Consider the following 12,871-nt stretch of genomic DNA (forward strand, 5'->3'; position numbering starts at 1 on the left):
TGTGTAACCACTCCGACACATAAAACCACCAAAAGCTTGTATGCTTGACGAGGTTAACAATGCACAGGAAAGGCTTTAATAAACCATCATTATAGAAGGAGAAACAGCAAATTAAGCCCTGAGACTTTATGTGAAAGCACCTGGGAATGAAGAGATCAGAACAGGCGCCTGCTTGCCAACCTATAGGTGAGGAATTATATTTAGAGAATATCAAACCCAGAAACATTCATTTGCTTTGTTTTGGGGGCTTCATCCTAATAGATTACCGTGCTGAAGCATCTCTTCTTTCAATGCTGCACATATGGGGACCAGCTTTAGCTTTTGGGGGTTTTTTTTACATATCAAAACAATAACTGTAAATTTTGGAGGACATTATTTTTGCAGACAACAAGTCCAGACAAAGCATAACAGGCCATTATAGTTATAACCAAAGGTCTAGATGACTTCACGGAAGACATTGATTACCATATACATGGGGGATCCACACAAAGTTGCCGCCATCATGTTGTTCTGCAGATACCTTGCAAATCCAAAATCAGCTGTGAATGGGAAACATACAAATGGTTACAAACCAATTTCACGCTCCCCTTTTACCCTGCACACATTTTGCTTATACCCAGCATGGAAAAATTAGCTACTTTCAAGAGGAAACCCAACAATAAAATTATCGTTAAAGGAATCTGTCACGATGCTTTTGCTATGTAATATGAGAGCACTATGATGTAGTGGAAGAGAGCCTGATTACAAGGATATACCACTTTTTGTGTTTTGCGGCTTCAGTACAATCAGTGTTTCATCAGCAGGAGATAATCACTACAGAACAACTACACTCCAGTTACCAGCTTTAGTTTGCTGTCATGGGGGAGTATAAGAAACTAAACACAAGGGCCTAAAAGCAGATCACAAAAAGTTAAGGTTCATTTACATGGATCATTTATAAGAATGGTGGTTCCTTATCCTGTGTGAATATGCCAACGATCAGCCGATGAACGAGCAAAATGCTGGTATCTCAGCTGATTGGATGGTTTACGTTGGCATAAAAAACAATGATCATTCTGCCCTTATACAGATAGTATCACGATGTTTACATTGATTGGCGCTACTTTATGGGATGAAATATGCCCGCCTTATTGCAATGTCAGGGGAAAAAACACTTGCCTCACATAAAAGAGACTGTGGGTGGGGAATCTTGAAAGACGACTTAAAGCAAGCACTAAACAAGCAAGAAGAATAAGACTACAGTACTGTAACTATAAATACCTAGATAAAATACTTGTATGCAAGGCGCCAGGAAAGGGATCTGAAACAAAGCCAGGATAAACGGAGCAAGGCTCCTACAGAGCTTGGGATTTATGCTACACAGTGACTATTAATAATAGGACGACGACCTAAGATGTCATCAGTTACTAAGGAAAACTAAAAATATGGGGGGGGGACCATTCCTCGGCACGTTGTATATTCTTCTGCACTGCAAAACATGGAGGGATCCATATATAAGAGCACCATACCTATCTTAATGCGAATATTGTTGGGGTTGGACCTGCGGCCACCTGTGCAGGACAGGAGGATGTTCTGAGGTTTCAGATCACGGTGAATAATGCCTTTACTGTGCAACATCTTCATCGCTCCAGCAATCTGCTGCAGAAATAGTCGGATGGTGTCTTCGCTCAGGGTCCGCATTGCTAGAAGGCACAAAGGAGAGTGAAGGTCGCATACAGTCACATGCTAGATCTCTCATGACTCCTTACAGCAATATCAATATTGTACTAAAGTGATTACAAGCCGATCCGTCACGTGAACATTTATCTCATACAGTATATGATATATATATGTATATATATATATATATATACACATATACACGCTCATATGCAATTCCATAAACGTGCAAAAGAATGATGGCACCAGAAGCATCATCTAATATAAGAAATATACTCAAGTTGTAGCATAATATTATCAAATGTTATCATTAGCTAATGACTTTAAAACAAGCAAAAAAAAGACAAAACAAATGGAGAATATCTTACACTTAATATATATATTGTTTTAATTGTCACTGTTTCTTCTTGTTCTTTATGTCCTAATGGGACATGTTATAATTGCTGAATCACAGGCCTAATATTGCTGGGCGCTTAAAGGGGTTACCAGGGACTTACCACAATACGAGATCGGGCATGACACTGGATGGTGGATATCAACTGATAAGGGTATGTGCACACGCTGCAGATTGTCCTGCGGATTTTTCCACGCAAATTTGTCAAAAACCGCAGGTAAATCCGCAGGTCAAAAGACCTGCGGTTTATCTGCAGTTTTTCTGCGGTTTTCCCCTGCGGTTTGACACCTGCCATGGAGCAGGTGCCAAACCGCAGCGGAGTCCGCACAAAGAATTGACATGCTGCGGTTTTGAAACCGCAGCAAATCCGCGTGGAAAAATCAGCACAGTGTGCACTGCAGTTTTCATTTTTCATTCATTTTAATGGTACTGCACAGCGCAGCGAAATCTGCTGCAGATCCGCAGGACCAAAACCGCAGAATCCGCAGCGTGTGCACACACTCTAAAGGGGGCTTTACACATGGCGATATCGCTAGCAATATCGCTAAAGCGTCACAGATTTTGTGACACAGCAGCGATATTGCTAGCGATATCGCTATGTGTGATACTTACCTCCGACCGGCTCCCCCGCTGGTTATCGCTGATCGCGCGAGATCGTCCAGGTCCATTTCTCGTTGGCCGCTTCCTGCTGGCGCCGACGAGCGACGTGTGGACGTCTTCATCGCCGCGTCTGAAAGATAAGTAACGACCGCTGCTGCATCGCTATATCGCTGGTGAGATCTGCCTGTTTGGCAGCTCACTAGCGACCATTTAGCGATGCACCAGCGATCCTAACCAGGTCATATCGTGGTCGGGATCGCTGGTGCATCGCTAAATGTAAAGGGGGCTTAAGGGGCTCAGACCCCATCAATATCAATATGTTCTGTAAGTCTCTGACAAAAAGTGATGCCCAGCTCAAAACCCTGACTATCCTGTTAATGAAGTACAATGGGTTTTAGGTAAACAGTTATGAGTAAGGCCTCATTCACATGTCAGGATTTTTGCATCAGTATTTTATCAATATTTGTATGCCAAAAGCAGGAGCGTCTCCAAAACACAGAACAGGTGTCAATCTTTCAATGAATAGTTTATCTGTAGGATCCACTGCTGGATTTGGCATACAAATACTGATGTGGACATGAGGCCTAAAGCTTGTATAGAAATCATCATTCTCGGTAGCACATCATCCTATGTAAACAGGACATGTGCTGCCGAGAACAATTAAAGTCTGCGAGCATAAAATGATCTACAACTGATCCCTCGGTGTCAGAAGAAGCGCGATTAGCCTAGCTACCTGCTACATGTAGTCGGCTGGCTAACAGCCGCAGGTCGGATAGTCTATATGAGCCCTTACACCTCTTTTTATAGATATTTAGTAAAATCTGTTCTTTTTATTCTTGAGATAATAAACAATGGCGTCCGTTTCCCACCGTGTACAGGCACACGCTGTTCAATATGCACACAACCCAGCAGGAATCAGACATTCACAGGACACAAGCCGACCTGAGATATAAGAGAACGTTTCCATTTGCAAATACAACACATCAAACACGACTCTGCTCCCCCCGGCCGCCCCGCCAACTCTGCAGGGCCGCAGCAGCTCAAAGAAAGCTCAGCATCGTGCCAATACAGTCACGTAACGGCTGGAGGTTATTAAACGCTTAGGAAAATATAGTCTATGTTGTAACAGCACTTGAGCGCAAGACAGGAAATGAAAGGTTAAATTCCCAGCAAGCGTGGGAAAGTGCACGGCTTAATATGGGCTTTAGGGGAAATAGGGAACATGAATAAATAATGGAGAGCGTTTTATTATTGGGATTACACAAACATGTTAGCGGGCTCCGATACATGCAACTAGCTAAATAGCGGCACGGCTTCCTTTATGTATTGCAGTCAACAGCTTTAGTATTCCATAATATCAACTGCGATCCTTTCCCTCTAGCTGCACGAACATATAAATCGTAAGGGCATATGAGACAGTTTAAAAAAAAAAAAAAATTGTATTTTTTTTTTTTATTTTTTAGAGCTAAATGATTTCTAAAAATCCTCCTTAAAAACTCTTGAAAAACCGTTCTAAGTGTATGTGAACATGACGTCTTTTTGAGGCAGAATCCTGCACAGCCTGTCATTTTCTGGTGGGATTCTGCAACGAATCCCCCTGAAAAAAGCGCTGCAGAACATCTCCATAAAATGAACATAATGCACATAAATGAAATTACAGTGCGGATGTTCTATCTTACGTCACTTCTCTTAACTTCTTCAGGGTTCGGAAACTCTGAAACGGTTAAAAGAAGTGACATGCTCATTCTTTTAGCGGCTTTACAGTATAGCAAAGGAGCAGGCTTTTTCCTGAAGTAGTTTGGCCCGGGGAAACTTGGCGGCTGTGCCGATGTCCAAATGACGTCATGGGCACATACCCTCATTCATTTCTATGTGATGAGCTTTCTCAACTTTTCTGTTTTCCTTAAGATGTTATGAAATTATCTGGTAAAAAAAAAAAAAGAAAAAAAGATGCATGCATGCCATTTCTTTGAAGCAGATCAGAAAAAGTAAAATCCACTAAAAATGCCACAAAAAAGCAAAGTTTTCTGAAAAAGTCTTAATTTTTTAAACCCTTACAGCTTTGACACTGCGCTTTGTCCCACATTCGTTAGTCTCACAGGGCTTACATCCAAATTCCCATGTACAGGGAGCCATTAACTATAATGGAACCCTCAGACTCACCATGTGCTCTGTCAGGTATCATTTTTGGACGCAGTCTTTTATGATCACAGTTCTATTCTCATCAGTATTCGGCGGCTTGTATAAACATGCAAGTAATCAAGCACCGATAGTCGTGTGTGTGTATTGTGACAGAGTCACTGGCAATGTAATAGAGGGGAGATATGTTTCACTACGCCTAATGGGGTCAGTGATATGAAATCCAGAGTTTTATTTCCTCCAGCACAGTAAGTGTTGCGAGGGTTAAGTTAACGTATGTCATGGGCTGCTTTTCAGGGGGACATTCATAGAGCGGGTGGGAGAATGTTCCCCCTTATCTCCACCTACAGAGCAGACACCACCGTGTGCTGACAGGACCTTGGTGATGTCACAGTCATGTGATCAGTCACATGGAATGGGCTTAAATGGCCGAAGGAAGGAGCTTTCAGTGTTCAGTGGGTGCGCCAGGAGAAGGAGCTCTCCAGCTAAGTGGTGCTTGGACTAGTGAACTAGAACAGTGTGTGTTCTGCCAGCCATGAGCAAGCGGGACTGTGTTTGTTCTGCCACCATTTTGTTTTGTCTTCCTGTTTTGCCCTGAGGGCTGTATTTTCTTTACCACACCTTGGTTTATGCTGCCTACAATAAACCAAAGGAAGTTCTTAAAGCCGCAGTGTACCCGTGTCTAGCTCTGTGTGCAGCCTAGTGTGCCACTCTACCACAGTATATATATATATATATATATATATATATATACACACACACATACATACACTCATATACTCAGGTGTCATAACAACCTCGCATGCGACCCATTAACGCAAGTGCTAGCACCACTGGTATGGTGCCGGCACAGGAGGTGAGTATAGGTGGTTTTATTTTGATGGGGAGCAAACGTTCAGTTTGAGAAGGAGTTATCCAAGTAGTTAACACCCTCTTTAGGGTGAATTCACAGGCTAAAATCGGCATGTAGAAATGCACTATACGGCCCTGTTCTATCACAATATTTAGGCTGCATGGGAGTTCGGGAAGCTGAGGAGTATCACATTGTATACAGGCATACCACAAGAGTTGTTGTATATGTAGCCTTCTTCCCCTCTGCACCACTGGTTCTGCAGACCCTGCTCTGACATGGGACTGCAGGCTGAGTGCAGGGGGCTTTGCTTGTGGTCTGATAACAGGAGGTGGGGGGAAACATCTGAACTGGCTGACGCTGGTTGCATTGCTCTGATGCCTCCACTGTAGTAGTAGATCTGCAGAGGAACAATGCAGCATTTGCTTCTTCTAGACCACCAAACCATTACTGTAGCACTGGTGGAACCTTACCATATCTGAAGCCGCACTTCCCTGACACAAAGCACTGACTATTCTCTGGAGAAGCAGAGGTGAGAGCCTGGGGGTGAGGTGTGGGGAGGAATAATTGCATTTAGCAGAGTGTCCTCCCACAAAGTCTCCGCAGTCTCACCTGGACCAAGAGCAGACCTTAGTGTTCGCTCCTGTATGGTCACCTGTGGAAGCGCTACTGATAAGTGGCCCATTATACTGCCATCACTGGAGCTTGCGGACACACACTAATGCCTCTTTGACATGTCCGTATAAAACATGTACATAAGAAACCGATACCGGTGTCAGTAACTTGCATCAGTGTGTTATCCGTGTGTCCGTTTTACCATCAGTGTGGTCATCGTTGTTTTTCCGGTATGGATTGAGAAAGGAAGAAATTACAAAGCTTCTCCCATACTTTGCAGTGTCAAACATGTACAGGACACAGATGGCACACTGATGCAATCCGTGTGCCATACATGTTTTTCACAGACCCATAGGCTTGTATTGTCCCTTGTCACCCATGCTGCTGGAAAAAAGCGGCCAAGTCTCCATGTGTTTTGCACTGACACACGGTCCATGTTAAAACACGTACATGTGCATTGGACCATGAGTATGTTTGGTAGCCATGAAAAAAATGGATATCACACGTACTGGAAACATGGACATGTGAAGGAGGCCTAACCGAGAGCATACAGTGGCATCATTCATCCACAAGACAGTATGACATTTTAACTAGACCCCACAAGATGGAATAGTGCAATTATTTTTGTTTGCATATTATTTGGTCGTTCTATGGCAGACCTGGGCAAAATGCGGCCCACAGGCCACATCCGGCCCGCTGGCTGTCTTAGTCCGGCCCGCAGACTGAGACAGCCGAGGGGCTGGAAAACTGTGGTCCACGGGCCACACCGTGCCCGCCCGCTCACTGTCTCCATGTGCACCGCTGACTGCACTGGTGGAGGAGGGGCTTTACAAGGGGATGTTATAGGGGTGTTGAGCTTTACAAGGGGAGGCTATAGGGGTGTTGAGCTGCACAAGGGGAGGTTATGGGGGTGTCGAGCTGCACAAGGGGAGGCTATAGGGGTGTCTTGCTGCACAAGCGGAGGCTATGGGGGCCTCATGCGGCACATTGGGAGGCTGTGTGGACCTCATGCTGTATATAGGGAGGCTGTGTGGGGGCTCATACGATATTCAGAAGGAGCTGTACATGGGTTCAAACGATATTTAGGAGGATGTCAGCATACTTAATTATATTATTAATTGTATCACTTAATATTGAGCACAATTATCAATAATATAGTTATAATATATTGATATTAATATTGAGTAGAATTAATTTCGACATATTGGTTCGGCCCTCAACAACAGTCATGGTCTGTCATGTGGCCCCTCAGGAAATTTAATTGCCCATCTCTACTCTGTGGCATTAAAATAGTTAGATTTCACAGACATTTAAAGGGAACCCGTCAGCTGTTTTGTCCGATATAAGATACGGCCACAACCTTTCAGGGCTTGTCAGCTGCATTCTATAATGCTGTAGATAAGCCCCCGATCCAACCTGAAAGATAAGAAAAATATCTTTATTATACTCACCCAGGGGGCGGTTTGGTCCGATGGGTGTCGCAGGTCCAGCGCCTCCCATCTTCTTGAGATGCCACCCTCCTGCTTGCTTCATGGCTCTCTGGCATCGCGCTCCTTCGCCTGGTAGTGGCCGTATCTTATATCAGAGAAACCTGATGACAAGTTCCCTTTAAATACAGCAGCAGAAGTCCTGTAAGTCCCCTCCCCCCCAAAAAAAAGCATTTCAAGCCAGTTTGAGCCTAAGCTTTGCTGTACAGATGCAAGGAGCAAAATACAGAATGAAATAAGAAATCTACTATGTTCCACTCCAGATCCTGTCTTTTCGCACCTCTCTAACCCTACAATCTTCCCTTCCTTAGTAGAAAATATAAGATCAAATACTGAAGCAGTTCTGCCTCCTATAAGCTACATCTATTATTATATTATGCTACCTATTGGGGTAACATTCCTAAAAGTCAATATCAACTCTTCAAAAGGCCTATTTACACAACTTTGTCAGACCAAAACTTCATTTACAGACATGTTTCGGATATTTTACCCTCATCAGTGCAAAGCAAGAGATCTGTTTGGCTGGGTGAGAGGCTTCTGACAGGGGTCAAAAATGGTAAAGCTTTTCCTTGTGGAGAGTTCCTCTGCGACTTTAATATGCGTCATTTATATTGCACAATATCCACCTTGTTAAACAAAAATTGACAAGGCAAATAACGTGTGAGCTATAAAGAGTACCGAGTCTTCCTGTGACTGGCTCGTCTTCCGCCTCAGACACTAGCATGATAAACCCTAGTAGTATATGCATGCAGTAGGATAGGCCACAGGGGATTAATAAGCCAAGTACTCATCAGAGCTCTCTGCGGTACCCGATAATAAGCAGTCTCTTTGCTCTCAGGACGCTGCTTTGCCAGGAGTGCTTGGAAGTAACTATATCCTTTGTTTATTTCTCTGGGATGACGATGTGACCAAATGATTCTCCCAGGAACGGGGCTGTTTGTTTAGACGTTTTCCCTCTCATCTGCTTGACATGAGATCGGTTTCACAGGGTAAACACACGCTGTCTGACCCGGTCACTCCTAGGAGCAGTCTGGTGCAACATCCGAACATCCTGGCAGAATTTACTAACATTACTGCCTAGCATGGAAAATCAGACAGCGCCAAGTCCACGCGAAGAGAATGGAAAAGATCAAGACATTCCCAAGATGATAATCCAGTGCTCCACATATGTTTATGCTAACGTCTTATGCTGGGTTTACACGGGCCAAGCGCAGCTGTTAAAGGACCACTGATCAGCTACATGCAAGCTACATCGGCACTCATAGAATGGTATGTATGGACAGGCAGACCACAGTCACAGGACGTTTGTCAATGCGAGCATTCTGTGTCCATAGAATATTATTGGCAGCGCACAGCCTGTTTACACAGGATAATATGCTGACATTAACAACGTTTTTTAACTTGGTGTAAAAATCATCGCATCCACTGAACAAGTGTTTTTGTCGTTCAACAGGCGATTGCTGGCCCGTTTATATGGACTCATAGTTGGAAACCAGGTACGTTTGTTTGGCAATTATCGTCCCACTAAAAATCAGTGTTAAATGAATACTACAGGACCTGAAATCCTATACAATCAGATCAATGCTATACCTTATAATCTACAACCTAGGCAATACCTGAAGCACACTAGAAGACTGGCTCAACCACCTCCAAAATGGCAGTGAACCCTGTGAGATCCCATCCGGAAGACAGAGGCTGAAGGATGGTTCTCATGATACGGGTTATATCCCATATATGTGCTCTGTAATCCAACACTTGTACATGGGGTTCCTACATGGGAGGAGTATCTACATGACGCGAGGTTCGAACGGAAACACACTCAAGTCTAATATTGTAATGGCAGCTCTACTTTTAGCACTGATGTAAGTATATGTTCTTTAAGGAGGATTTCATGAAGGCACACAGAGTGGCATCTAATAATATGTAAAGTGTCTTTGTTGTCCTTATGGTTAGTCTATGTCTGGCCAGATGGTGGTTATAGGCAGAACAGAAAATTTGGGGCACAAGCCTTATCATCCTGTCTGCTGTTGAGGCAGCCATAAAACGTTCAGCAGTCTGGCTATTTCACGACATATCCTGACACTTAATTGTACAGTATATTCCTATTCCTCCCGGGAGAAATATCCTAGATAGTAAATAATAATTTACATTTTAAGTCATCAAAACAGAGATTTGCATGCTAATTCATAGGATATATCTCTATCATACACAACCCAAGTAACAAGAGCATAAAACACAACATCTCCAATGACGGCAAAGAAAGACATAAAATAATCAGACATAATAACACAACAACTAAATCGGACATGTACAAAGCGGTTAAATATTCTGCCCGCTGAATACCACCGGATCCGATTACCAGCCATAATCTGGCAGTAGGCACGTTATACATTTATGGCACAACATGCTGCAGCAAGTCTGTAAGAAATAGACGGTTTATTCCTCCAGTTCAATTTTTGTGGTTTTTATGTAGCTTTTATGTTATGTTCAATCAGTTATGTTCAATCAGTTCATTGTGCACGAAAGCCAGGGTACAGGTATGATGCCGACAGTGTGCACAGTCAGGATTGATGCCAAGGCATCCATCCACCATAGGGACCCACTGCTAACAAACGTTTTCCATATTGTATGCTTTTCTTTGCAGGGGTCCTCTGCACATCTGCCAGACGGAGGCCAATAGAACACACTGTCACCTTGGTCTGGTGAATGACGGCCTAAAGTATAAACAGTGGCTTGCAGATGTATTCACCCCCTTGGATTTTTACCTATTTGGTTACATTACAACCTGTGTTTAAATATTTTTCTCATCCGATTTGTGTGTGATGCATCAGCACTAAATAGTCTAAGTTGTTGAAGTGAAGTAACAAAAATATAGGCATAAATAACATTTATAGGATCAAATCACTAAAATTGGCATGTGCATATGTATTCACCCCTTTTGCTATGAAGCCCCTAAAAATTTATGGTGCAAGTAATTACCTTCATAAGTCACATATTTAGTGAAAAGAACTCCACCTGTGTGCAATCTAACATGGTCTGTCAGTATATATACACATCTTTTCTGGAAGGCCACAGAGGCTGCAACACCAATAAGCAAGTGGCACCACTAATCAAACAACACCATGAAGACAAAGGAGATCTTCAAATAAGTCTGGGACAAAGTTGTTGAGAAGTACAAGTCAGGGTTGGGTTAGAATAAAATGTCCCAATCTCTGATGATCCCTCGTGGTACCATGTCCTTTCCATTTGATGATAATGGATTTGATGGTGCTCCAACAATCCTGCCAAGTGAGGGCCTCCCACCAAAACTCTCAGCCCATGCAAGGAAGGCATTGATCAGAGAGGCAGCAGAGAGACCAAAGGTAACCCTGAAGAAGCTGCAGAGTTCCCAAGCAGAGACTGGAGTATCTGTCCATACGACCCCAATAAAAAGTACATTCCATAGAGGTGGACTGAAGCGTGGACAAAAAAACAACAACTTTATTTACACACAAAAATTGTGTAGCTCATTTTAAGTTTGCCAAAAGACATGTGGGAGACTCCCCAAATGTATGGAGGAAGGTGCTGTGGTCAGATGAGACCAAAACTGAACTTTTTTTCCACCAAGATAAATGCTATGTCTGGTGTCAAATCAACACAGCTCAACACCCTAAGAACATCATCCCAACAGTGAAAAATGGTGGTGGCAGCATCACGCTGCAGGGAAGGAGGTGGAGAAGTTTTGCCTTGAGAAATTGTCAAAAATTCCAGTGGCAAAATGTGGAAAGCTCATAGAGACTTATCCAAAGAAAATGGCACCTGTAATTGCCCGCAAAAACAGGATCTACAAAGTACTGACTTTAGGGGGTGAATAGTTATGCACACTGAAGTTTTCGGTTAATTTGTCCTATTTGTTTGTATCACAACAAAAAGAAAGCCAAATGTTCACTGTTGTAGGCATGTTCTTTACATGAACTGATGCTAACTCTTTAAAAAAAACTGTGAAATTCCAGGTTGTGAGGTAGCAAAACACGGAAAAATGCCAAGGCTAAATACTTTCACAAGCCACTGTATGTATGGAAAACTTTCAGGTGTATATAATGGCTAGATGTATGGACACAGTGTGCATTTAGCCTTAACTGTCTTCAGACTACAAATACTGAATGAAATAAAATACTTTTTTTACTTACTGTGCAGGTAATCTGCTAAATCGCCACCATTGCAGTACTGAAAAGCACAAAGAAAATAAACATTGTGAAAGTCTGCAAAAAACACACACCGGACAATATGTAATACTCTACAATGGTAGTGGCAGGGCTACATGTGGGCATGCATGTGTTCTGCATAGGAAGAGGGGGTACGTCACTGACAGAGATCTGTGTGGCTTTTTTTTCAGGGAACAAAAGGATCAGGCATATTGAAGTCCAATCAGAAGGCCTTCGGCACATTGTATGGATGGCCAGTTCCGACAAAATCATTGCATGCTGCCCTCAATGTGTGGGGGATGTCTAGTGTAAAGCCAATCACACCTCTGATACTGCGCATGTCCAAAATATCTCTCAAGGAGAAGAAAAAATCCAAGTCTAACATGCTAGATAATTTTGGTGGAATCCATTGACAAATATGTAATATGTACAGTGGGGAAAAAAGTATTTAGTCAGCCACCAACTGCGAAAGTTCTCCCACTTAAAAAGATGAGAGAGGCCTGTAATTGACATAATTGGTAGACCACAACTATGAGAGTCAAGATGAGAAAACAAATCCAGAAAATCACCTTGTCGGATTTGACAAGATTTTGCAAATTATGGTGGAAAATAAGTATTTGGCCATTAACAAAACTTCATCTAAATATTTTGTTATATATGCTTTTTTGGCAATGACAGAGGTCAAACGTTTTCTGTAAGTCTTCACAAGGTTGGCACACACTGTTGGTGGTATGTTGGCCCATTCCTCCATGCAGATCTCCTCTAGAGCAGTGAAGTTTTAAGCCTGTCGCTGGGCAACACGGACTTTCAAATCCCTCCAAAGATTTTCTATGGGGTTGAGATCTGAAGACTGCCTAGGCCACTTGAGGACCTTTATATGCTTCTTAAGAAGCCACTCCTTCGTTGCCCTGGTGGTGTGCTTGGGATCATCATTATCATACTG

General features: G+C 42.9%; 1 protein-coding gene across 3 annotated transcripts in view; it reads right to left on the bottom strand.

The window, feature by feature from the left end:
- ULK1 (unc-51 like autophagy activating kinase 1) overlaps positions 1–12,871 on the bottom strand; it is a 115,558-nt gene that overhangs the window by 70,058 nt on the left and 32,629 nt on the right. For all 3 annotated transcript variants that reach the window (XM_073557031.1, XM_073557029.1, XM_073557030.1), the window contains exons 5-7: positions 11,914–11,950; positions 1,509–1,682; positions 466–539 (exon numbers count right to left, since the gene is read on the bottom strand). In XM_073557031.1, coding sequence (XP_073413132.1) covers positions 466–539; positions 1,509–1,682; positions 11,914–11,950 — 285 coding nt within the window. The remainder of the gene's footprint in view (positions 1–465; positions 540–1,508; positions 1,683–11,913; positions 11,951–12,871) is intronic.

Source organism: Dendrobates tinctorius, unplaced genomic scaffold (genome assembly GCF_039654945.1).
Source record: "Dendrobates tinctorius isolate UK_male_01 unplaced genomic scaffold, ASM3965494v1 ptg000243l, whole genome shotgun sequence".
Lineage (NCBI taxonomy): Eukaryota > Metazoa > Chordata > Amphibia > Anura > Dendrobatidae > Dendrobates > Dendrobates tinctorius.